This window comes from Siphateles boraxobius, unplaced genomic scaffold, assembly GCF_051911475.1.
Source record: "Siphateles boraxobius isolate OS27281-9 unplaced genomic scaffold, OSU_SipBor_1 24, whole genome shotgun sequence".
NCBI lineage: Eukaryota > Metazoa > Chordata > Actinopteri > Cypriniformes > Leuciscidae > Siphateles > Siphateles boraxobius.
This window is the reverse complement of record NW_027508855.1, coordinates 1,657,658-1,683,965: the sequence shown is the minus strand read 5'-3', so window position 1 is coordinate 1,683,965 and position 26,308 is coordinate 1,657,658. Positions and strand designations below refer to the sequence as shown.

Genomic DNA, 26,308 nt, shown 5'->3' with positions numbered 1-26,308 from the left:
CGCCATCTCCATAGTGAACGATAGAGAGAAATGCACATCATGGATTACATAATCAGAGTAGGCTAGCCTATTTCTTTTAGTTTTGAATAGTTTCGTTTAATTTGATGATCGCCATTTCCGTATGAACGCGCATAGAGAGAAATGCACATCATGGATTAAATAATCAGCGAGTGGCCTATTTCTTTTCGTTTTGAATTGTTTCGTTTAATGACATTTCAAGCTTTATTTAGATATCTGTCATGTCTGTGAGACATACACTGAGTTTCGGTTAATTTATGATGAGATTTCAATGCAAGTGACCGCGGCGCGCCAGCCCACGATCATGTCATGATTATGTTGTCTGCTATATTTGATTCTTATTTATTATTTGTTGATAAAAAAATTATTAAAATTAAGATACAATTTATACAAAACGAAATTCACTTTAATGAAAGGCCTTTTACAAAATGAAACTTAATTAAGTGGTCAATGACTGACTCCCGATGCATCCCATCTTACTCATGCTGTTCAGTTTTCATTATCAACGTAAAAAAAAATTACATTATAATATTTTAACAAATATAAACTAATGCGCTTATTTAATGAACTCGGGGCAAAATGTATCTTCGCAGCAGTGAGTGGGTGGTTGTTTCGGAGATGCGACATTAGGTTAGAGGTGTTTCCATCTCTCGCGGTCACCTTTTTTATTGCAACATTTACATATTGCCTCGTCAGTATTTACCGCCTCTCCCTTCTCTCTCTCTCTCTCTTTCTCCTCCACACTGTCACTTGATGACAACTACATAAGCATTTTTAGGCATTGAATAAATTATATTTATATATTATATATAAGTGCCGGTAATGACGGTATTGAAACTGATACCGTTGCTATTTTAAGACCCCGCGGTATACGATATTACCGAAATACCGCCCAACCCTAGTGGGCAGAAACAGTCCATAAGTGGACCATGGTGAGCCATCTGGAGGCTGAGCAGGGGTGATGGACATGCCCAGGTCTTTTCCATTCAGGTCACCATAGACTGACAGCTGAACGTTTGCCTTACTACCCACTGGGCCTGACTACGTAAGCTGACATTTTACACGGTTTCAGGCAATAAATTATGTTTTTTGCCTGCAATGGCTTCCAATGTCAGCATAATACATCATACATTAGTTGCTCTTATTGGTAAGAACAGGCCTTCAACATACCAATTTTCCATTTATTCTCATAGATGTGATGGAGTTAGAGCTTTCCATGCATTTAGACATGCTTTATTTAAAAACATCAATGAATTTGAATTGTTGACTACATTGAGTCAAGGCAATTTGAATATCTTAACAGTTATAAATGGACCTCATCTGAGCTTCTAGTCATTTCACAAAGCTCACTTAAAATTCATGCTTTACATGTGTATTATGGATTTTTATTTGCGTTCATTCTCTTGTGTGGACCTCTCCCCCACTCTGGTCCGATTTAACATTTGATGTGAGCAGTAAGCACTGCACATTCAGCCTTTGGCGTGTATTTGTCACACTTCCTCTTTCTTACTTTCTTGACTTGACTTGACTTAACTTTCCTCTGTGCCATTAACGCCCCATGCTCTCTTCCCCCCCCCAATCCACCCCTCAGACACACATACACACACAATGCCTGGTTCCTCTCCAATTGCACAGAGTAGACTATGTGCTGTCTTTATAGTGGGTGATGGCATATGTAGCAGGAATTTGGCATTACCTAAACCTCTGCTGTCCTTTAGTGGTTTATTTATTTATCGTGGTAAATAAATGAAATTAATGATTAAAAGTAGCATGAAATACAAAAAAATTACTTTACTTCCTATACGTTCCTGGTCTTCAAATCATTTTAAATGCTACAAGTGAATGTAGGCATCACACCGCTATTATGTACAGTATGAAAAATGGATATACTGTCATTATAAGAATACATTTAACAGTGTTATTAAATTACTAATATGGGGTCTTCCTGCAAATAAAATCATGAAGTGCCCATGTTATGCTTATTGGCGAGTACATAATTATATTTTTGAGGTCTGTTAAAATACATTTACATGATATTGGCCTGGTTTCACAGACGGATATTAGATTAAGCCAGGATTGGGCCTTAGTTAAATTAGTTTTGATCGTTTTATATATTTTTTAAGGCTTTCTGGCCCCCAAGACTCAAGAAATCTCTGCAATTCTCCATCTGTGATCCTTGGAGAGTCTTTGGCTACACAAACTTTCCTCCTTACCGTGCATTAAGACACATAGGCACACGTCCTCTTCCTGGCAGATTCGTAACATCTTTAGTTGATTGGAACTTCTTAATTATTGCCCTGATGGTCAAAATGGGAAAATTTAGCTATTTTCTTACAGCCACTTTCTATTTTGTAATGCTCAACAATCTTTTGATGCACATCAGAACAATATTCTTTGGTTTTACTCATTGTGATGGATGATTAAGGGAATTTGGCCTTTGTGTTTCCTCATCCTGTGAAACAAAAGTCATAGCTAGACAATTTCATGTTCCTAGTCAACCTAGGGTGCTAAAAAAAGGGAAATATTAATGGGAATATACTTCAGAGATATTTTACTCGTAAAAAATTCTAGGCGTGCCAATAATTGTGGCCAACGTGTTTTGTAGAAAAACACTTATTTCATAATGTGATTGTAACGCGGTGTGGTTGAAGTAAAGATGAGGCAAGATCCAACTGCAGCACAATTATAATTATCAAACTACAAACTTTACAACAAGCAAGACTGGATACAGGGCTCGGGAACAGGAACAACCAACATCACGTTAAACAATAGACAAGAACTCACAAAGACAAGACTGAAACACAGGGCTTAAATAATCAGGGACAAACGAGCTAAACAAGGGGGCGTGGGAAATCAGAAACACCTGGGATAACAAATAGACAAGACAGGGAACCATAGAACAAGACAGGGCACAAAACCACATCGTAACATAGCCCCCTCCCTATGGGCAGCTCCCGACGCCCATCAAAACAAGCAAAAAAGTTCAGGAGGGTGGTCCTAGGGGAGGGACGGGGGGTCAGGCCCGCACTGGGAACCGGGACCAGGACACGGGCAAGGCGAGCCTGGGCCGTGGAGCATGGGTGACCAGGGCGGCGCAGGGAATGCCGGCGGCCAGGGCGGAGCAGGGCGAGATGGCGGCCAGGGCGGAGCCTGCTTGGCAGGGAACCAGGGTGGAGCACACTTGGCAGGAGACCAGGGTGGAGCACACTTGGCAGGGGACCAGGGCGGAACACACTCGGCAGGGGACCAGGGCGGAGCACACTTCGCAGGGGACCAGGGCGGAGCACACTTGGCAGGGGACGAGGGCATAGGAGGCTCAGGTGAAGATAGTGAAGATGTATCCAGCCTTTCACGGAGACTTCAGATACCCCAATCACAAAGCCTGTGAAGAGACGACTCAACACCGGCGATATGGACCCTCTATGGTGGACGGCACTGATCCACAACAACTCGTCTCAACACCGGCGTGATTACTTGGACTTCCAAAAGATGGAAATGGATAAATATTCTAAATGTTCCGGTCCAATCTGACTTGTAATGCTGCCCGAATCATAAATCATGCACTGTTCCTTCGTTGGCCAGAGGAGAACTGGCCCTCCGACTGAGTCTGGTTTCTCCCAAGGTTTTTTTCTCCATTCTGTCACCTGATGGAGTTTTGGTTCCTTGCCACTGTTGCCTTGGCTTTTGGCTTGCTTAGTTGGGGACATTTAATATTCAATAATATTATTGATCTGCCTTACTTAAGGTGGACGTTGACGCAATTTTCTTTTAGAAACAAACTCTGTTATATTATTTTCATGTTATCACTGTGAAGCTGCTTTGAGACAATCTGTATTGTAAAAAGCGCTATATAAATAAAGGAAAAAAAAAAAAAAAAAAAAAGATAGCACCGACAAGGTCCATGTCAGCGCTGCCTCCATGGCCCTCTCAGGGTACCTACTGCCCCCCCCCCCCCCAAAATACTTATACTTGGGGAAATCCACCGAAGGAACCTCCGGGCTGTAACTGGGTTCAAGAGTGACCTCCCAGAGCTTGAAGAACACAAGTAAGACGAGGCGCAGAGGCGGGGCCGGCAGGGCGAGGCGCAGACGTGGGGCCGGCACGGCGAGGAGTCTGGTTACGCTCACCGGAGCCTGGCAAGCCGAACGAGTCCTCCTTCTCCTCTTCCTGCGACGGCGAGTCACTGGGCTAGATACCCTCACTTGGCTAGATTCACTCTCTTGGTTTGATTCAGCACTGGACGCACTTGTCTCACTTGATTCGGCACTTGATTCACTTGATTCACTTGACTCGGCACTTGACTCGGCACTTGACTCGGCACTTGACTCGGCACTTGACTCGGCACTTGACTCGGCACTTGACTCGGCACTTGACTCGGCACTTGACTCGGCACTTGACTCGGCACTTGACTCGGCACTTGACTCGGCACTTGACTCGGCACTTGACTCGGCACTTGACTCATTTGACTCGGCACTTGACTCCCTTGACTCGGCACTTGATTCACTTGACTCGGCACTTGATTCACTTGACTCGGCACTTGATTCACTTGACTCGGCACTTGATTCACTTGACTCACTTGATTCGGCACTTGACTCACTTGACTCGGCACTTGACTCACTTGACTCGGCACTTGACTCACTTGACTCGGCACTTGACTCACTTGTCTAGGCACTTGACTCACTTGACTCGCTTGACTCGTGAAACGCGGGCTTGTGGAGCGCGGTCTCTGCAGGGCTGGAGTGAAACGCGGGTTCGGCTGAGCAGACGTGAAGCGCGGGCTTGTGGAGCGTGGTCTCGGCAGAGCTGAAGTGAAACGCGGGTTCGGCTGAGCAGACGTGAAGCGCGGGCTTGTGGAGCTTGGTCTCGGCAGAGCTGAAGTGAAACGCGGGTTCGGCTGAGCAGACGTGAAGCGCGGGCTTGTGGAGCGTGGTCTCGGCAGAGCTGAAGTGAAGCGCGGGCGCGGGCGAGGGCGAGACCGGGCTGACGTGAAGCTTAGGCTCTCGCAGCTTGTCCTCCACGCCCACGGTAAACGAAGAGCCGCTCCACAACAGGGCCGAGTCGATATACCACTCTAAAGACCCGTGCGGATCAGGTTCGGGCATCTGAGACCCGAGAGGTTCCGATAATCCCCCGCGGAAGAAGATCTTCAAGCACTGTGTGCTCATTTGCGCGAGATGCGCCAGCTCGAGGAATTCTGTGTCATAATCCTCGATGGCGCGATTCTCCTGGCGAAGACGGAGAATCTGGACGTCGACTGGACTCCAGAAAGGCATGTCCGCTGGATCACGATCTGGTGAGTTCTTCTGTAACGCGGTGCGGTTGAAGTAAAGATGAGGCAGGATCCAACTGCAGCACACGCTTTAATTAACAAACTACAACTTTTACAACAAGCAAGACTGGATACAGGGCTCGGGAACAGGAACAACCAACATCACGTTAAACAATAGAAAAGAACTCACAAAGACAAGACTGAAACACAGGGCTTAAATAATCTGGGACAAACGAGCTAAACAAGGGGGCGTGGGAAATCAGAAACACCTGGGATAACTAATAGACAAGATAGGGAACCATAGAACAAGACAGGGCACAAAACCAAATCGTAACAGTGATTTCCCCCCCACTTTCAATTATTTTGCTTCAATGAAAGGTTAGATTTTTGCAAATTTTTTGAATGAAAGATCAAAAGGATAAACAACGCAGATTTATTTTTACTGGCATTTTTGTTCATATTTACCAGGGGTGCCATTAATTCTGACCACCACTGTAGTTTAACAACTTAAAAGCTACATGACATTTCTCACTAGCGATGTAAACGCTAAAATCTTTTAATTTTTATGTTTTAAAAAATAAAAAATTACTTCTAGCTGAATGCATCTTGTTTTGTTCATCTCCATGAAGTTCATAGATATATAAATGGATTATTTTAATTTCCTCTGTGAAACTTTTGTTGCAACTAAAATGCAAATCCGTCAGAGAGTATCAGTTGGTTTGTAGGTGGAATTAGTCAGTTTTCGTCAAAGCTGATTCAACATCTGCCCACGTCACAGATGCAGATCCTTATACCCACAGTATATCAATTCAGAGTTCTGTGGTGTTGTTTAACTGTGATTCATAAAACTTCCCTCACACCACTGATGGCTGCTTGAATGACGTGCTTGCTCTAACGACTCGATTTTGCATAACTCTGTCGACAGTCTGTTTTGAATTCACTATTTTGGCTTGTTTGTTTTGTTTACAGCAGCTGCCATGACAGGGGTGGGGGCAGAGGATGACATCCCTCTCTGTGAGAGGAAAACTGTCACTGACTTCTGCTATCTCCTGGACAAGTCCAAACAGCTTTTCAATGGTTTAAGGTCAGTCTCTGTGTCTGAGCATTTTGCTGTTTATTTGTGGTTTTGTTTGCCTTCCAGATTTTTGTCTGTCAAATCATGCAGTGAACTTATGTAAACTAACTTTCAGCGCAATGTTTCTTTCTTTGATTTTCTTGCTTTCTTCCTTTCTTTCGCTTGCTTTTTTACTATCTTTTGATACAATTTCTTTGTTTGTTTGTTGTTTGTCTTGTTTTTGTTTCAATTTTTTCATTTTTTTGTTTCTGTTTTTATTCCTTTCATTTGTTTGTGTTCTTACTTTTGTTAATTCTTTTGCTCATACATTGTTCATTTCTTTTATTTCTGTTTTCATCCTTCTGTTTTCATCCTTCCGTTCAATTAATTTCTTTTTCTTGTTCTTTTTTTATTTGTTCTATCTTTTGTTTGTCCGTTTGTTTATTATTCACCAGCTTTTGAGTATGACCTATTGCTCTATGACCTGTTAATCTGTTTGTACTACAGTTTAGGAGTGAATGGAATACTGAAGTAAACCTCACTTTCTATTCTCGCAATAGCCATGAATCACGCCTTTAACCATATAGTGACACTGACTAATGTAAGTATCAAATATAGTGACATGCATAACACTGAGAATGTCTTATCACAGTTGAGGCAATGTTATTTAATAACCAAGTCTAGTCGAGATGGCCATATCTTAATTAACCGACAGCGCCTTCAAATGATTTTTAAATTTATGACAGCATTGAGCAGATCACTTGGGTTATACTCAGAGCACAAAACTGATGGGGACTCCACTGTTAGAAGACACTAAATTATGCATAATTACATGTAACTAACCCTCAATCAAACCCTAATCCTACCCTAACCCTATAGTAAGTGAATGTTGTTAATTAATATAACTCGGTACCTAAATAAATAATTACACTGCAACAATGAGACCTTAAATTAAAGTGTAACGTACTTACGGTATCGGTATTTATCGACGGTACACCATCGTCGGTAACGATATAAAAAATGTTCGATCTAGCGCTCGATATTTTCATTAAAATGCACGTGCATTTCCCGCAGATCTTAGGGGCCATTTACATATCCCATCTAAAAACGTGTGGAAGGCGCGGCTGTGCCACTTTCTCCTCCTTTCCAAAGCGCTTGCGTTCACCTGGCGTCTGTCGTTTCTATGCAACCATTAACTGCGGCGCTCTCCACATCATATTGACCGAAGGTGCGTTCCATTCTTAAGTAGACTGCAAAGTTAAAAATGGCGTGACCACCACAACGTCGCCCAACATCAAATGGCAAACGTAATGAAAGTGGAACGAAAACTGCGCTACCCATTATTTTGTGCTTCACGTTCAGTTTGGTTCAATGTCAGTGCACGCAAGCCGATCTTGATCAAGCGACACTGTTACTGCACAGCGCTAGTAAAGAAACATTTGAATTCGCCACTGAAATAATAACATTGCTGTGAGATTTAGTGAGAAACACTAATATTTCTCAGTTATTAACGGATCAAACAGCACTGACGTTGAAACCAGGAGAAACATTGTGTCACGCATGAACTAGTTGAACCATGCTAGGAATAGTAAAATGCTTTCAAGTACGTGTACATCTTCAAAACTCAAATATTATCATTAAATGTTATTTTTAATGTGATGACCAAAACATTATTTGTTCATTGTAGCGTTGGTTCAGTGTGGGTGTGATGGAAGAAGACAAGGGTCAGCGATACTGGGACTCGTACACGATTTTATTAGCAGACTGCGTTGAACAAACAATGTGCGCCAGGTGCGCCTTCACCATAGAGCATTCTATAGCAACGTTCAAAACACTCTTTCCACTCTGAATAAACTCAGTCCATCAATTTCTCAGTTCACGTGCACGAGGTCCCAGTCCTTCTCTCTCCCCGTTCTTTCACACGAGCTGGCTTTTATGCAGTCTCCCCACGCCAATCACTGCAATCAGAAACAGGTGTTCGCCATTCTGCACTTGACCTACTTACTCACCGCTCGGCTCCGCCCCCGCTCTCCGCTACAGACTCCGCAAAACGACGCCCCCATTGCCACATTCATCCTTCAAAGATTACTCCCATTTATAAAACTAAAAGTTTCAAGATGTAGGAAAACTGTCACTTATTTAAAAAAAATGTTTCTTTTAATAAATAATAAAAAAAATTCAAGGACATTTCTCTGGCATTTCTTTCTTTTTGCTGTATCGAAAGTGTACCGAACCGTGACACCACTGTATCGAACCGAACCGTGAATTCTGTGAACCATTACACCCCTACTTATTACAGATGTTGATCTGGGCAAAGAGTTTCTTTAACACTTTTTTTATCTTAATATAACACAAAGAAGATTTTTTTGTTTACATTTTGTTTTGTTTTTGCCTGCTAAAACTAATATAATTTGTTGTTTATCTTGATAATGTGGGTTAATGAATAAAAAAACAGTGGTTTAAATTCAAACTTTTCTACTTGTCTTTAAAAAAAAAGGTTATAAAAACATGTCAATAATTATTGATACCGAACAATATGAAATATTATATCGTGATACTTTTTTTTAGCTATATCACACAGCCTTAAACTTGTTTTATTTCTAATGTGGAATGCAAAGATGTTTCTTTTCTTTTTTTTTGTCCATATGTGTTTTTTTTAACCACACAGACTTTCCACATGAGGGTGAGTACAGTGTTTCAAGTTTGCTGCTTCAGTATTTTTAATTATTTTTTCAAGTTTCTATGGTATACTGGAAAGCAATGATAAGCATTTCATACGTTTTAAAGACTTTTTTTGGCAAAAACATTCAATATATGGAAAGAGTCGATATTTACTCTGCAATTCATCGGGCATGCTGGATATTAGCTTCTGGTCCAAATCCTGATTAATGATGATCCATTCTTGCCTTATTAGTGCTTGGATTTTATCACAATTTGTGCTTGTCCACTTGCCTTTTGAGGGTGGACCATAGTTTATCTACGTAATTAAGATCTGGGTAGTTGCTGGGCCACAAATCCAAAATTTCAATGTAATGATCTCCAAGCCACTTCATTATCACTCTTGCCTTGTGACATGGTGCTACATCAAGCTGGAAAATGCAGAGGATCAACACCAAATTTCACAACCTAATGGGTTGTTGCGAGAAGTTGTAACAGACGAGCAAATGGTGGATTGGAGAATTTATTTTAAGCACAGACCGCGCAAGCACCCACAAACTGACGGATGTCCTCTGCCAAGGCGGGCCTCCAAAACCGCTGGTGAATGGCAGCTAGCGACCTCCTCACTCCCGGATGGCACATGAGTCTTGAAGAATGACCCTACTGGAGAACGACGGTGTGGACCGAGTCAGGAACAAAAAGCAGACCCGCCAGGCATCCCTGGGGCACTTCGACTCCAGCCTGAGTTCGTTTGACACGAGCTTTGATTACCCAAGTGACTGCCCCCACTATGGTCCTAAGGCAAAGTGGTGTCAGGAGGAGGCATGTCAACCAAGGTAGCGAAGCACTGCGACAATGCATCAGGTTTAACATTCTTGGAGCCCGGTCTGTAAGATAACACAAAGTCGAAGCGCCCAAAAATCCCAATTAACCTGCCTGGCATTCAGCTATTTAGCTGAACGAATCTACTCCAAGTTCCTGTGGTCGTTCCACACCATGAAAGGAATGGCCATCCCCTCCAACCAGTGACACCAATCCCCCAGAGCCAGTTGTTCCACCAGCAACTCTCGATTGACGATGTCATGATTTCGCTCTGCGGGGAGACAAACGGTATGAGAAATAAGCGCACGGAAGTAACTTATTATCTTGAGGGGATATTTTAGAGAGAAACGCTCCAACACCTACCTCTGATGCATCAACCTCCACCACAAACTGCCAAGCGGAGTCAGGTGTAAAAAGGATTGAAGCAGAAATAAACCAGCATTTGAGTTAATCAAAAGCACTCTTAGCCATCACAGTCCAGGCAAGTTTAGCCTTGGTGGAGGTCAAGGCAGTCAGAGGGGCTGCCACCTGACCTAAGTTCCTATTGAATCGCTGATAGAAATTGGCAAAACCCAGGAACTGTTGTAAACTCTTTCTGAAGTCAGGCAATGGCCAGTTAGTGACGGTCCTCACCATCGCAGGACCCATGCGAATCCCCTCCACCAAAATGACAGAACTCAAGAACGAGACTGATTGGGCATGGAAAGTACACTTGTCCGCCTTGACAAACAACTGATTCTCCAGCAGCCGCTGGAGCACACCTCTGATGTGCTGGATGTGCACCTGGTAGGAAGGAGAGAATATTAAAATATGATCCAGGTACACAAAAACAAAGTTTATTTATCATATCTCTCAGCATGTCACTGACGAGTTCTTGGAAGACGGCTGGGGCATTGGACAGGCCAAATGGTAAAAACCAAATATTCAAATTGCCCTTTGGGTGTGTTAAAGGCCGTCTTCCACTCATCCCCCTCAATCAGAACACGATGGTAAGTGTTGCGCAGATCCAACTTTGTGAAGAATCTCGCCCCCTGCAAAAGTTCAAAGGCTGTCATCAGATTCTTCAGGCAAGATTCTTCACAATAAGAGGCAGGGGGTACCCGTTCTTAACCGTTATGTCATTCAGCCGTAGATAATCTATACAAGGACTCAAAGAGCCATCCTTCTTCTCAAAGAAGAATCCCATACCTGCTGGAGATAGGAGGGACGGATGATTCCATGGCCGCCCGCTCAAGAGCTGACAAGGAGAAAAGACTGCCACAAGGCGGAAAAGTGCTTGGGAGGAGATCGATGGCACAGTCATATGGCCAAAGTGGAGGAAGAGATGCATCTTGGGACACACGCTAAAGACCGCCCATAGATCGTGATGCATGATAGGAACCTGGGATAAATCTATCTCCTCCTCCTGAAACAAAGAAGGGGCGACAAAAGATGGCACAGAAACTAGACAGTATGTATGATTGTAAGGACTCCAATTAGAAATAGACTTATCTGCCCAGTTAATGAGGGGACCATGTAGGGAATGCCAGGGATGGCTAAGGGAGCTGCTGGAGACTTAGTTAAATAAATCTCTAGCTCCTCCCTGTGGTTGCCGGAGGCAACTACACTCATCGGGACAGATATGGTCACATAGTCATGAGCTTGCGACCGTCCAGTAAGTGAGCAGTAATGGGAGGATGAATAGGAAGACCCTTCTCACGGGCCCAGTTTTCATTGAGAAAATTCCCCTCCGCCCCAGCGTCAATGAGTGCTGAACCCTTGAAGGAAGTATCAATCATGATGACAGTCACTGGCAGGAGAGTACTAGATTTATGAAATGTGGATGTAAAGGTTCCACTCACCAGAATTGCCCTAACTACTTACAAACGCTGGCTTTTATATAATACAGGATATATAATACAGAGAACTGTACAGTATATGAGCATTTTTTGTTTCCATTTATTACACAGCAATCAATTTCAGGGTCTCAAACAAATTTCAGACTTGTATTTCAGCTTTTTGTTACTCAATACTTAATTTAATTGAATTGACAGCAGAAAATGCACAGTCTACGGTTTATTACAAAGTATTCCAGGATGCAGCCAGATGACCATGGCCACCACGATAAAGACAGAGACCCTCAGACAAGCGTTGTTGTTTTTCCTTAGCAGAAAGATGCATTCTACCAACTTGCATGGGCTCTACACCATCAGAGGGTTCAGGTTCCCGGGGAGCGGATGGAGAATCGAAAAGTTCTGCCTGATGTCTGGAAAACTGACCACGAACCCAACGATGTAACTCCATTCTGGAATCAAGACAAATAGTCACAAGCGCTACCAGACAGCAGGGAGGCTGACATTGGCGACACGAGATCTGGGTCAAGACGATGAATTCTTTAAACTGGTCTGAATGCTCAGCAACTCACGCTGCGAGAGACTCCATGGAGAAATTAACAGGCTCCTACTCATGATGGCCCAGCAAGGTTGGGAACCAAGTTCCATGGCTGATCGGATAGGAGGTTCTTGTGCTGGGTCCATGTTTGGCCAGTGTGTGGTGTGACAATCTTAGGAAGGAGGATCCAAAAGCAGAAGAATGCTTAGTTTCGTTTTATTGAAACACAATAATAAAGACAGTTCAAGCTTAGTTTGGAACAGTAGAGAAGAGAATGGTCAGGCAGACAGGGGTCAGAGTCCAGGGCAATCAAATCCGAATCATGAGGCGAGAATCAATGTCAGACAAGCAGGATAGTCAGGCTAGGAGCAAACAGAACCAACAGGGATCTCTCAAGTCACGATCGGAAACAGGCAGGTGTTCACGGCAGAAAGTATTCCATAGAGGCGAACAGTAACCCAGGAAAATTCCAGCACCATTAATAGTCCAAATGGTCAGCAGTGAGAGAGCAGTCCGAGACCAGTGAATTCTGGAGAGGAACAGGGAACCACAACACAACTGGGCAGAGAGAAAAAAAATTAGATAAAAAGAAAAGAAAACAAATTAAAATAAAAAAACTAGACAGGAAAAGAAAAAAATGGGCAGGTGAACAGCAAGAAGCACAGAACATACTGGGAGAGAACAAAGGGAAAGGAATCATAAATATAGTAGAGAAATCAAGCAATAAGGGGAGACAGGTGAGCGCAAATAATCGGATGCGCTGATTGCGAAACAAACAGCTGTGCGTAAATGCACGTGGAAAAGACAGAAACAAACACAAAGGAAGAAAACAGAAGGAAGATCAAACATGAGTCCTGACAGGGACATTCTGAAGCCTTCATCACTGCAGTTGAACCTCTATCCTTGACGTTCTTGATGATCCAGTAAATGGTTCTTTCAGCTGTGATATTCTTTGCAGCAATTTCCTTGCATGTGAGGCCATTTTTGATGCAAAGCGATGATGGCTGTCTATCTTTGGAGGTAACCATTGCTAACACAAGAACACAATGATTGGAAGCACGTCTCATAATCCTATCAGAATGATAAAGTGATATCTCTTGACTAATACTTGTTAACACTTTCCTATGTGATTAGTGAAATGATGTTAGCTGGTCATTTTGTGCCAGGGCCAAAAAACAGTGAATATCTTTTTTTTCTTCTTTTTTTTTTGTGAAGCTTTTTGCAATTATTTAAAATGCATCTGATCACTCTGCACAATAATCTAGAAACTATTAATCAACACCAAAACAATTGAAGCAGCAAACTTTGCAAAACAACAAAATTTGTCACTGCCAATACTTTAGGCCACAGCTGTAAATGAAGACAGGATTTTAATTTCACTATCCCCTTAAGGAAGTTTGTGCTGTTTTTAGAAATTGGTGTCACTCTCATTTATAACTGAACTGTGTGTGAATGTAACCGTATTTAGAACTCTAAAGCAGGACTGACAACCGTTTATTGACATGTATGAATGTAGTCTATTTTGTGGGTGTGGTTGATTATTAAACAATAAATAAGCATGTTCTAGTGTCTCATCTGTGCTGTGCTTTATGTATGTGTTGATGTTTGCCTCTTCATCCGTAGGGAACTGAGAGCCCTTTATATTTTCCAGTGTCTGGGTGAAGTGATCTCAGTTTTACATCTGAATGAATCTTCAGCGCGCCTCTTCCACCCCCTCGTATCTGCCAGCGTTTGTCTCTACATTACACACACCCTTAAAAAAAAAAAGAATCACGTCACTCCATGTTTATCACCATTTCTCAGTGGCCATTAGGTTGCGTTTGAGTTAATCAGTCATTTTTAGCTAAGACTATTTATAGGACAAGTATGTCAGTAGCTGTGGGCTCTATCTCCCTCTCTTTTAGTCTCCCCCCATTCTTTTTTTCTCTCTTTCCTTCTTGTCTTCAAAATTTGTATTCCTTCTCTCCACTCTTATCTCTATAGCCAGGCCCTGTCCTTATGTACCAGATGTGTGTTTGTTACATTTATATTGCATAATTGATTGAGACTGCTACAGTCCAGAAGGTTAGTTTCATAGAGTAGCCCACATGTTCTGACATTCATATATTCTCGGGTTAGGTTTTTTGTGCATCAATGTAAATTCATAGGACAGTTTTTGGTATAATTCCTGCAGGTTAGTATATCCCTTAACTTTTTTCATATTAACTAATCCTGGATATTTCTAGTATTCATGTTTAATATTGCAGTGTTCTGAAATAGTGTAAACACTTTTCTTTTCTTTTACATTTATAAAGGCTGTCAAATTAAGCATTAAATCCTTTAAAACTAAGTCAAAACCAAACCAATTCCACTCACGTTTTTCAGATGTCAGCATTAGAATTGTAGCAATTTAGTTCTTAATTGCTTATTATTTCTGCATGAAGGATTACCAATGAACATGTTTATGCATTTTTTTTTTTTACCTTAATGATAGTTTGTGTCTACAAATACAGGATTAGATGCTTGTTATGAGGCCACACCCAATGCCCTGTTTCTCCATACTAATTAGGCTGTCTAACCAGTAGCGGCCTAATTCTGGATTTGATGCTTAGCAACACCCTGAAGAGTTCAGTAATGAAACCGCTATTATTAATTGGTCTCATTTCCTAATACTTCCACTACTTGATAGCTCTCAGTGTCTCTTACCTCTTTATTATCTCTTTATTAAATAAGCTTGACTCAATAAAGAGACTTTTATAGGGGCTTTGACATTTTATATCCATATATTTATATTCTTCATCAGCGTGCAACACAGAGCTTCCAAAATGCAAAAATGTTACATAAATATGACTGATATATATGTGTGTGTTTATATATATATATAAAATTCTGTGTGTGTGTGTATGTATATATACATTTATGTATGTATATGTAACATTTTTGCATTTTTGAAGCTCTGTGTTGCACGCTGATGAAGAATATAAATATATGTATATAAAAATGTCAAAGGCACTATAAAAGTCTATATATATATGTACGTACACCATTGTAATCAAAATTATTCAACACCCATTGCAAATCAGGTTTACAGACTTTCAGCTGTTTGCAATGAACAAATCAATCAAAAGTAATTGAAATATCACAACACAATAAATGTTTCAAGTGGTTTCCCCAATTTTAACTGAAATTGCAACTTTTAATGAGTTCTGCTGTCTCAAAATTATTAAACCCCTTCATGGCAAGCATTCTTAGTACTTGGTAGAACATGCTTTTGCTATCATGATCTGCTGCAAACAAGATGTATAACCAGACACCGGCTTCTGGCAGCGAATATATATATATATATATATATATATATATATATATATATATATATATATATGTATTTATTTATTTATCATAAAAAATTGAAATAATGTCTTAAATATAAATACCTATAAAACTGTCCTTTAGTGTTGGTTGACTTTATTTTGTTTGTTTAAACTAACATTTTGGGAGTGTCAGTTCCACAATATATTCCGGAATAATGGAATAATCAAAACACTGGAGTACCAGAGGCCTTAGCTATACCATACAGATGTAATATTGCTCTGTTACTCAACTACACCAAATCTGACCCCATCTGCACACATACACCATCCTATCTCCCTCCTTTCTCCTCCTTCCCTAATTTACAGGTCAATCCCCGGCTGTGCTCTCCCAGTGAATCTGTCTTGTGGGTATTAATGCTGCCAGAGTGGATGGGAAATTAATGGTGCATGTATTGAAATTAAAGCCCTGCCTAATGACTGCTCCTATCGCCTTCCTGACCTTGTCTCTCGCAGCCCACAAGGGCAACGGGGTGAACCGTAAATCTCACATATCCATCTCTATAACCTTAGAGCATGTGTGAATGCACATTATGAATGAAAGCTGTGAAACAAAATACAGTGCTGGGTTTCATCGAATCCGCATGAATGAAAGGAGGCGTGTCTGTCTGTGCGCTGGTGTTTAATTGCATTGCATGATGTGTGTGTGTGTGCTTGTTGTATATGTGTATAACTCCAGGTTATGCCTGGACATGTTTTATTTTTTGACATTCGTTTTTGTCCCCTTGCCTTTCCCAGAATGACCCGTTACAGGTTCATAAATGATGCTTCATCTACTGTAATCATGTGTGAACATGTGTAAATGAGGGCTTTTGAATTTACCTGCTGCATTCGCAACCTCCCTTCTTTCCCCAGTCCCTGCTTCTGTTGTCATAGCAACCCTTTGATGATAACAATAGGGCCTAGAGGTGGTTTTGGAAGGTTTAGGGGAAATGGACGAGAAAGGAATAAAGCGAGAAAGAGCGAATAGAGGCAAAAGTGCTACTTCTCAAGCTGATTGCCATAGTTCGTCAAATTCCTTCACATCATCAGCACTATGACTCACCACAGCCCTGCCCAAACACTCTCACCCACTCGCAATTTCTGACTCACTGATTGCTCTGTTTTTGATCTCCCCCTCCACCAATGTCTTCTCATCATTGGCATGATGATGTTAATTAAGTGCATGACAACCATGACCACTTGTATATTTTTCTAAGGCTCATCTGCTGTTGTCCAAAATTATGTTTTAAAATTGGAGTGTCAAGTCAGAGGGGCAGAAATACCTTATATAATGATATGTGGGTATCAAGGTCGTGGTGTGGGTTTAATGCAACCTTGATTTATTATTTTAAAAGAAAGTAATGATTAAAAAAATTAGTCACAGTACCTCGATCATATGTAAAAAGCAATTCCCATTGCATAGAAGTCTGTTAATATAGTCATCTGTCATCTGTGGAAGCAAAAGCCCCAGATATTTTGATAAATGTCCCAGCATAATTTTTTTGTTGTCTATACAATGGAATACAATGGTCAACAAAACTGTTTGGTTACTAACATTCATCAAAATATTTTCTTTTTTGTTCACAGAAGACTATTGTCTCTAATTGTAGAAGTCTCTATCTGACTTGTTTGCTAAATAACTATTACAACTATATCTTCGATATCAGTACCTTTTTCATATTGACTTTATTTGAGACACTCCTGTAAAGTTGAAGTGAAAAGAAATTCTATTTTTGAAATTCATGTTGATTTTATGTGAATGATACATCCATGCATGTCTTTTTTGACCCCGTAATTATCAACTGTCATAACTCAAAAAAACGTATGTCGAACTTTTCCTATCATTTACTTTGCTTACACCCCGCCACTTTCTTTACAATCAACGGTAAATAGTCAGTATTTGGAACTGACAGGTGTAAAACTGTGTAAACACAAGCACTTAGAAAATGGTTTATTTTGATTCTGTCTGTTAAAGCCTGTTAAATTGACGTTTGAGTATCTATAAATGTGGATAATGCATTAGTGAAGTAAATTTGGCTGTGTTTCTCTTGTTTGTTCTCTCGCACTCCTGCAGGGATCTGCCTCAATATGGACACAAGCAGTGGCAGTCCTATTTTGGCCGAACATTTGACGTATACACCAAGCTGTGGAAGTTTCAGCAGCAGCACAGGTCAGCCCTAGATCTATTTTTGAAACAGAAAGGACTGTTTTTTTTTTCTTTTTCTTTTTTTTTTCAAAATCTCAAAAATAAAACTGGTAGGCTTAGAACTACAAAAGACTGAAGATTTAACATGCATGATCAAACCTCCCTCTGATAGTTCCTCTGTACTTTGAGGTCAGCATTAATGACAGATGATTCTTGATTCTTATTATTTGGGTTTATGTTACTGGAGAATAGACAAGTCCTGGACAACCGGTATGGTCTCAAGAGGTGGCAAATAGGTGAAGTGGCCTCAAAAATTGGGCAGCTGTACTACCATTACTAGTAAGGAGCCTTTTAACTCAGCTATTTATTCATCTGGTTTTGTGTTCTTCAAGAATTGTTTTCTCATATTTTTATTTTTATTTTGTCTTCTTTAGCCTCCGCACTTCAGAAACAAGCTACCTAAATGAAGCCTTTTCTTTCTATTCGGCCATTCGCCAGCGATCATATTACCACCAAGTCAACAAAGAAGACAGGTGAAAAGGCACTACAATGAACTGTGATGAGCAAAGTTGATGTTTTCTTGATTTTTATTTTCTATGTTCTGGAAAGTTCTTTAAATTAATATACTTATGAGCAAGTAAAGCAGTAAATATCCCAAATTTCTGTCTTTTATGATTTCCGCTTCAGTTCATTAATCTTGTCCCTTCTCCTTTGCACAGGCCTGAGCTGGTTGTAAAAAAGCTGAGGTATTACGCTCGGTTTATCGTTGTTTGTCTGTTGCTCAACAAGATGGACCTGGTTAAAGTGCTAGTCAAGGTAAGTCATGGACGGCAGACCAAATAAACCACTTACACATTTTTAGTCCATGGCTCACCATAGATATTCAGTTGAACAGAGGTTCTTGCCAAAGGATCAGTCAGCATGGACAGTCTGTTGGGTAGTTATGCAGCTGGAATTATGACAAAATTCACGCCTCATCAATTTTGGCACTGTAAAATTGCACAGTCAGCCATTACTCGTATACTCATATTTATAGAAATGAATGGATTTTTTAATTTTATATTTGTTTTTTGCAAATGACTAATAAATATACTGACAACAATTCACCGCTCATGAGAAGAAAAACCCAGTATGGTCTATATCGTGTTTCTGGGACCATATGTGGTGTCTTTTTTTGCAGGAGCTTTCTGAGGAGATTGAGGACTACACCCAGCGCTTCAACACAGAGGACCAGTTAGAGTGGAACCTGGTGCTGCAAGAAGTTGCTGCTTTTGTGGAGGTAAGACATTTTTTTTAAGAAGTCTATAATGTGCATAACGCGTCATCAGTATAGAGTGGTGCAGGTATGACGTCACTTTCTAGGCCAACCGTCAGATAGTATCACTCTGGTTCCCTCGACAAAAACTCAATAGATTTTTCCATAGGCTTTTGGATTATCGTAAAAACAAGCTCTTAGATCAACAAAATTGTATGATACTTAATCGTTTTGTCCATCAAGATAATTTTCACAGATGACAAAAACACAACTGTGGCGAGCAGGACGAGGCCGAGGGATGTGAGAGAACAGCGCAAGGCCGGTGGCGTGAGTAATATTGAATGTCACCCTCGAGACGCACCGGTCTCGCATCTCTCACGGAGGAGCGGAAGCATAAAAGGTGGAGCGACGGCGCTGAAGATCGAGAGAGGAACAGGCCTGATTTTATGTTGTGTTTTATTTCTGTTTTGTGTAGCCAGCAGTCGTCCGCGAGGGGCTGCTAGCGGATACTTTTGTTTTTATATTTATTTTATTTGATCATTAAAAGTGTTTAATTGTTCTCCGGTTCCCGCCTCCTTCTTCCCACAACTTTGAACCCCGTTACAACAACTTTTATGAATTTGAATTCCTAAATGCAGTCGCTATGAGTAGAAAGCTGAAGGTAGGGTATAAACTAACTACACCACGGTCACACGAATTCAACGTCACCATCACTAAGCTTCTGACAACTCTTTCAGTTTTTATGTAAAAACATTTTCTCAGAACGTTAGAGTAGTTTATAAGAGCACAATTATAAGCAGCAGGTTGTAAAAGCGGACTGAGCTTACTTGTTCGGCGTCACTTTTTAGCAACCGCCTTTTTCATGACACCTAACAGCTTAAAAAATGGTTATACTGATGTATTTTATGTCGTAAAATAAAACTAGAAAGTGTCTTGAGCTGGTGTTCACCACAGACCTTATTTCAGCCATTTAACCAAAATCCCATTAGAAAAACCATTTGACTTCGGGACGCTGGAACCAGAAGTGCTAACTCGTTTCTGCGATTTGGCATACAAAGTGATGTCATACCTGCACCACTCAATTGCACTATTAAAATTACCATGAAATGTGATTCACAACCCCCTTTTATGATATAAAAAATATTTTGTATGTCAACAGAAAAGCAAAGTTGTTCAGAGATTGAGCAAATTATGATCTTGAAGAAAGAATATGAAGCAGTTTTTTATCTGGAATAATGTACACCAAATCATTCACAGTAAGACCACTACCAGTCAAAAGTTTGGGGGCAGTAAATTTGATCAAATACAGTCATAACAACAGTATTATTATTAAAAAAAAAAAATATTAGAGTTTTTAATAATCATCATTAAAATTTTTATATATTTTATACATCATTAAATAATATATTCTACTTTGTATTTTAAATGTAATTATAATTATCAATGTTAATTTTTTTACCGAAAAGTAGTGTGTAGTAAATCAGTTTAATTTTTATTTAATGTAAAAATGCATCAATGTTGTGCACTTTAAAAAGCACACGACTCTTCTTACTCGACTAGTAAGGTCTAGTAAGATACAAAGGTCAGATGTAGTCCACTCTGTAAGACTGTTTGACAAATATTGATATTTTCTTTACCGTTGTGTCTTTCTCATCTACTATTTTTCTACCTACACAGGCAGATCCTCTTATGATCGTAAATGATGACAACGCCATGGTGGTCATATCCAATCGGCTGCAGGAGGGGGGGGTGCCCCCTCTTGAACAGGGCATGGTGGTTGGCCAGCTCACCTTGGCAGATGCACTCATCATTGGCAACTGTAACAGTCAGGTGGGAGTACAGTACAGCAAAACACCTAGCAGGCTGAGCAAGTTATATAATATGTCAAATTCAAGCGGTGCTTTCTAATGTAAATTATTAGACACTTCAAACTTGTTGTATAGGTTACAACTCTGGTTTTTACAATGGTTGGATTTCATCTGGTTTGCAGGTGAAGTTTAGCGAGCTGACCATCGATATGTTTCGTATGCTTCAAGCGCTTGAGAGGGAACCAGTTAACCTGGCCACACAAAGCTCCAAACCGGGGACACTTGTAAGAGAAGACTCTTACACTCTCCCTGTCACTCTCTATGTTGAGTGTTTCTGAGTATTTTCACCCTTCCTCCCTCGCTATTTCAGTACTTCACCTTTTTCAGGGTCTCTCTTACTGTTCTATCTCACTCCACCTGCTCTCTGTGTCTCTCTATTCCTCTCTCACTCGTTTATCTCTCTCATTATAGGAGCCCAATGAAAAGCCTGCCAAAAGAGAGAACCCTCATAAATATCTACTCTACAAACCAACCTTCAGCCAGCTCTTCACTTTCCTGTCTGCCTCCTTCAAGGTTTGTCTGATGTCATTGCAGTTTTTAGCACCTGTCAAATAATTGTCAATCCATCCTGTTTTGAAAATCGTCATTTTCGTCCTCTTTTGACTCTATATTTGCGTAGAGAACTTGTAGCAGTGACATTTCACATATAGTGATTAAGCCTAAATCAAAAGTGATATATATGCTATGCCAGTAGACTCTTAAATGACAATTTGTACTTTAAGAAAATATAAACTACTGTTCAAAAGTCTCTAACCATTGGGGTCAGTAAGGTGTGTGTTTTTTTTTTTTTTTATTCAGAAAGGTGACACCTTTAACATGGTTTCAAAAAATTCTATCTCAAATAAATGCTGTTAATTTGAATTTGTTATTTATTACAGAATACTGATGTTTTCTACATTGATAATAGGAAATGTTTCTTGAGCATCAAATCAACATATTAAAATGATTTCTGAAGGATCATGGTGACACTGATCATATGACACAGCTTTACATCACAGAAATTACTTTTTAAAATATATCAAAATAGACAGTGGTTATATTAAATTCAATTGTAATAATATTTCACAATATTACAGTTTTTCTCTATCTTGAACAAATAAACGGAGTCTTAGTAAGCATTAGAGACTTCTTTCTAAAACATTAACAAACTTATTGACCCAAAACTTTTAAACACTAGTGTATTATTTCGAATTTGCATAATGTCTTTCTCTTCTGCAAAAACTTGCACTACACAAATGTATGTCCCATCTCCCCCTAAAACCGAAAACACATAGCTAGACCAAGGCCTATTGACTTTTAAAAAAAGGAGGAACCCTTTATTATTCCTCACCTAAACCTGTTTCAAAAGGAAACACATTAACATGGCTCGTCATATGCTTTTATTAGGCCTTTAAAGCCTCTGGATCTCAAGGAAATTTTACAGGCATTTCTTGCATAATTGCATTATGGTTATTGTCTATCCTATGCACTAGTTTCTGTTCTGTTTTCTGGAGTGACACCTCATGTGTGAGTGTGAGTTACAGCATGGCATGCTACAGGGGTGTTAGCGTGTTACTATCTGCTCTGCTGTAGCGTAGCACCTCGAGAGTGTGAGGAAAACCCACAAGCACACGACTCAGATCCTCACACGCTTTTGCTACAGAGCAGTTCATTTTTAACTCTCAGACACCCCAATTTTTTGGCTGTTTTCCATCTTGCTTCATGTTTTGTTTAGATAAATGATGACAAATAAGGGATTTCCATGTGCTTCTTTAACCAGTTCTTGTTATAAGCTGTTCTATGTATGTGTGTGTCCCTATTTGCAAAGATGTACACAGCCTAAGTATTTTTAAATGTTATATTCTTATTTGTTTTATTAGTCTTAAGTGTGATACTGAGATGCTCTGGCTGTGCAGCACTTAGCGTGCCACTGAACTTAATTAAGCTTGCTATGACACTGCTTTACCATTTGTAGTATTGTGAGCGTTCTGATTTAATCAGCCAATTTAATTGATTCATTTATCCGTTCTAGTCTTTGAAAGTTTTCTTTTCTTTCACTGATTCTTTTATTGCTAGGAGCTGCCAGCCAATAGTGTCCTGCTGGTGTATCTCTCTGCCACTGGAGTTTTCCCCAATGGACGCTCTGAGTGTGAAGGTATGCCGAGGTGTTTTAGCACACTGTTCTGTCTGACATCACTGGATGATATGGAATATTGTTATTTTAAAATGCACATAAATACTAAGGAAATAAGCACTCTTAGAATGCTATTTAGCCAATCAAATTGGAGGATTCGAAGACTTGTGTAATGCAATATATGATGTGTTTTACAAACATACTGCCATGTTCAAAAACACACTTATGTTCACAATAATGCATTTATTTGATAAAAAATGCAGTAAAAACAGTAAATATTGTAAAATATTACTATTTAAAATAGTATAAAAATATACTGTTTTATACTTTTTAAAATATTTTAAAATGTAATTTATTCCTGCGACAGCCATTACTCCAGTATTCAGAAATCATTCTAATATGCCGATTTGGTGCTTAAGAAACATTTCTTATAATTTATCAATGTTGAAAATTGTTGAGCTGCTTAATGTTTTTGTGGAAATTTATGTATTTTAAATGGAAACATTTTTTGTAACACTATAAATGTCTTTACCGTCAGTTTTAATTTACACAATTTAGTGCATCCTTGCTGAATACAAATATAAAATCCTTAATTTTTTTTTTCTGAACCCAGACTTTTAAACAGTGTTGGAAATGGAGAAACAGAATTTGATCCACAAAGAAAAGTAGTCCCACTGCAAAAAGAACCATGATGCTACATTTTGACGCATACGAAAAGGAGTACGATCTTACCCATCATTATTTCACATCACATTTAACATTTATTTACAGGACCTTATGACTTTGGAGGTGTCCTGACCAATACTAACCGAGATGTGGTGAATGGTGAGATGGTGCAGAAGAGAAATCAGGCACAAAAAGAGATGCACTGGTGAGCCTTCATTGACATCCATTCTGTGCTAGCCTTCTGTACATTCAAACTATGGGCTTACTACACATTTGAGACATTGAGGTGTTATTTTAACACACATACATACACAAATGTGTGTTTTTCAGCCTCCACCCAGGAGACCTTTTCCCCTTCACCAGGAAACCTCTGTTTATCATTGTCGACTCATCCAACAGCACAGCTTATAAGGTGAGACATAAACTATCTGTCTCCCTTTCTTTGTCTCACACTCACATTTGTTCCATCATTGCAGAATTCTGTGACATCGTGAGGCCATTCATTATTCAAGAGCAGCCATGTGCTTGGTCTATAAATAAGGCAATTTGACTTATTGACTAGGATAAAGGAAGTAGCGAGAAGTAAGATACCTTGGATAGGGAGTTAAAACAGCTCTGTTTTAGTTTTTATCTTTTTAATTATAGATTGATTTGATCACCCTTTGTTTCAGGTTTTTTCCTCCTCATCTGATTTTCTTTAGTTGTCTGCTTTGATCAGTAATGTAGTGCCCCCTAGTGTACATTTATAATACATTAACCATTCACTACTAGTACAGTAAATTAAAAATAATGTAAAACTAACGGTTTGACTTCTTCCTCTTTCCACAGAATTTCTCCAACCTGTTCGGCCAACCACTTGTATGCCTGCTTTCTCCAACAGCATATCCGAAGAGCATGCAAGGTCTCCTTTTTGTTTGTTTTGACATTGTGTTGAGAGAGAATTGTTTTTTTTAAAATATATGCTGCTTTTTTTTTCCTATTTTTTTTTTTCCCCTTTAAGTAAGATTTAAGTAAGATTCTGTTATTATATTGATTATCTATTGTATTTTTATACTGTTGTTTTCTGTTTTACTCGCTTGTAGACCAGTCTCAGCGTGGAAGTCTGTTTACTCTCTTCCTCTACAACCCCCTCATGGGTTTCCTGTCTGTCTGTGGACTGAGCAGCATGCGCTATGGATTGTGGGAAAAGGCCCAGGAACTCATGCGGAAGGTTTTCCATGACATTGGCCAGATGATCACGAGTTCCCGAGTTATAGGTAATGCCAATTTGTGCCGTTATCCCTTGTCATTTGCTTTGTGCTTTTTTTATGCTTTCATAAATTTGTATACATCATTGACTAGTTGGACCAATGGACAGATATATATTTACTATTTTTCCTGTTGACTGTCTTCCAGATCAAGCCTTTCTGCAGTTTTATGGCGATGAGTTTCTGCGACTGCTCATGATCCGTTTCGTGTTCTGCTGCACCACGCTTCGATTACACAAGCTCTTCCGGGTGAGACTGAATTGAATGAATATTATATATGCTACTATTATAAACACAATTTGATCAATAATAATCAGTGAAATAATAGTCATATTTGTCTCACAAACCTGATATTAAAGCAACAATAAAAAAGTCATTTTAAACCAATTTGGGTATATTCATAAGTGTAAATATGCAGCACAGTTCAAACACATAAATAAATACTAAATATACTTTTAAATATGAGGTATTGCAGCTCATCTTTAAACTTCTTCTTTAAACAGGCTGGTTACATTTATTAATAGGCTACTATTCTAAACACTAAGATCTGAATCCAGTGTTCCTTGAAAGCTTTCCTTCAGGAAATTGACTTCAGTTGAGGTCCAATAGAAGAAGAAGAAAGAATATACTGTATGTGTGCATATATATGTATATATATATATATTATATACGTATATATATATATATATATATATATATATATATATATATATATATATATATATATATATATATATTCTTAAATCTCTCTATTTAAACTTATTTTATTTCAGTTATTGGCAGTTAATTGCAACATTTCTAATTTTCGTTTAATAAAATAACTAAAACTAAAATTTAATTAAATAGAAATATAATAAAAAATAAACTAATTATAAATAGTGAAAATGAAAACTAAAAATATAAAAAATAAATGCTACTTCAAAATATTAATAAATACTATAATACATATATAAATACTATTTATAAATATAATAAATAATAATACTTCACTCTTTGTACACCACAAAAATAATGATGAGATATCCAAAGTCTTAGACATACAAAGCTGCATTAAACATATATAAAACACATAAATGACATTGAAAAATTACCATTTAAAATATAAATTTTATGTATTGTTGTTAACCTCCTGGTGGAACTACATACTCACAGTTTGAGAACTACTGGCTGAAAACTGCAGCCACATTACCGAAAAAGATAGATGAACAAATTCAGGTCCTCTGGTAGCAGAACCAATTCAAGTCAATGTCATATGAAAGGGCCTGTTTACACCTGGTCACTTTATGCGTTTTCTCTGAAAAGATAGCTTTCCAGTCGTGAAAAGACCAGGTTTAAATGCCCTCCGAAACACTTTCGAGACACTTTCAAATCCGATTTATATCTGTTTTGTGGAGACACATTTATGTGGCCAAGTGTAAATGGAACCGTTTTAAACAAACTCGATCAGTAAAAACGCATGAAGTGACCATGTGAAAATATGCCCAAACTTTTAG

General features: G+C 39.3%; 1 protein-coding gene across 3 annotated transcripts in view; it reads left to right on the top strand.

Annotated features, from left to right (window-relative positions):
• scai (suppressor of cancer cell invasion) overlaps window positions 1-26,308 on the top strand; it is a 51,413-nt gene that overhangs the window by 22,024 nt on the left and 3,081 nt on the right. For 2 of the 3 annotated variants that reach the window (XM_077240656.1, XM_077240658.1), the window contains exons 2-16: window positions 6,257-6,371; window positions 17,595-17,690; window positions 17,919-18,005; window positions 18,101-18,199; window positions 18,386-18,482; window positions 18,847-18,945; window positions 20,599-20,751; window positions 20,912-21,052; window positions 21,201-21,302; window positions 22,845-22,923; window positions 23,674-23,773; window positions 23,899-23,980; window positions 24,397-24,469; window positions 24,651-24,824; window positions 24,964-25,064. In XM_077240656.1, coding sequence (XP_077096771.1) covers window positions 6,265-6,371; window positions 17,595-17,690; window positions 17,919-18,005; window positions 18,101-18,199; window positions 18,386-18,482; window positions 18,847-18,945; window positions 20,599-20,751; window positions 20,912-21,052; window positions 21,201-21,302; window positions 22,845-22,923; window positions 23,674-23,773; window positions 23,899-23,980; window positions 24,397-24,469; window positions 24,651-24,824; window positions 24,964-25,064 — 1,590 coding nt within the window. In that variant the 5' untranslated portion in view covers window positions 6,257-6,264. The remainder of the gene's footprint in view (window positions 1-6,256; window positions 6,372-17,594; window positions 17,691-17,918; window positions 18,006-18,100; window positions 18,200-18,385; window positions 18,483-18,846; window positions 18,946-20,598; window positions 20,752-20,911; window positions 21,053-21,200; window positions 21,303-22,844; window positions 22,924-23,673; window positions 23,774-23,898; window positions 23,981-24,396; window positions 24,470-24,650; window positions 24,825-24,963; window positions 25,065-26,308) is intronic. The other variant, XM_077240659.1, reaches the window with a different exon arrangement.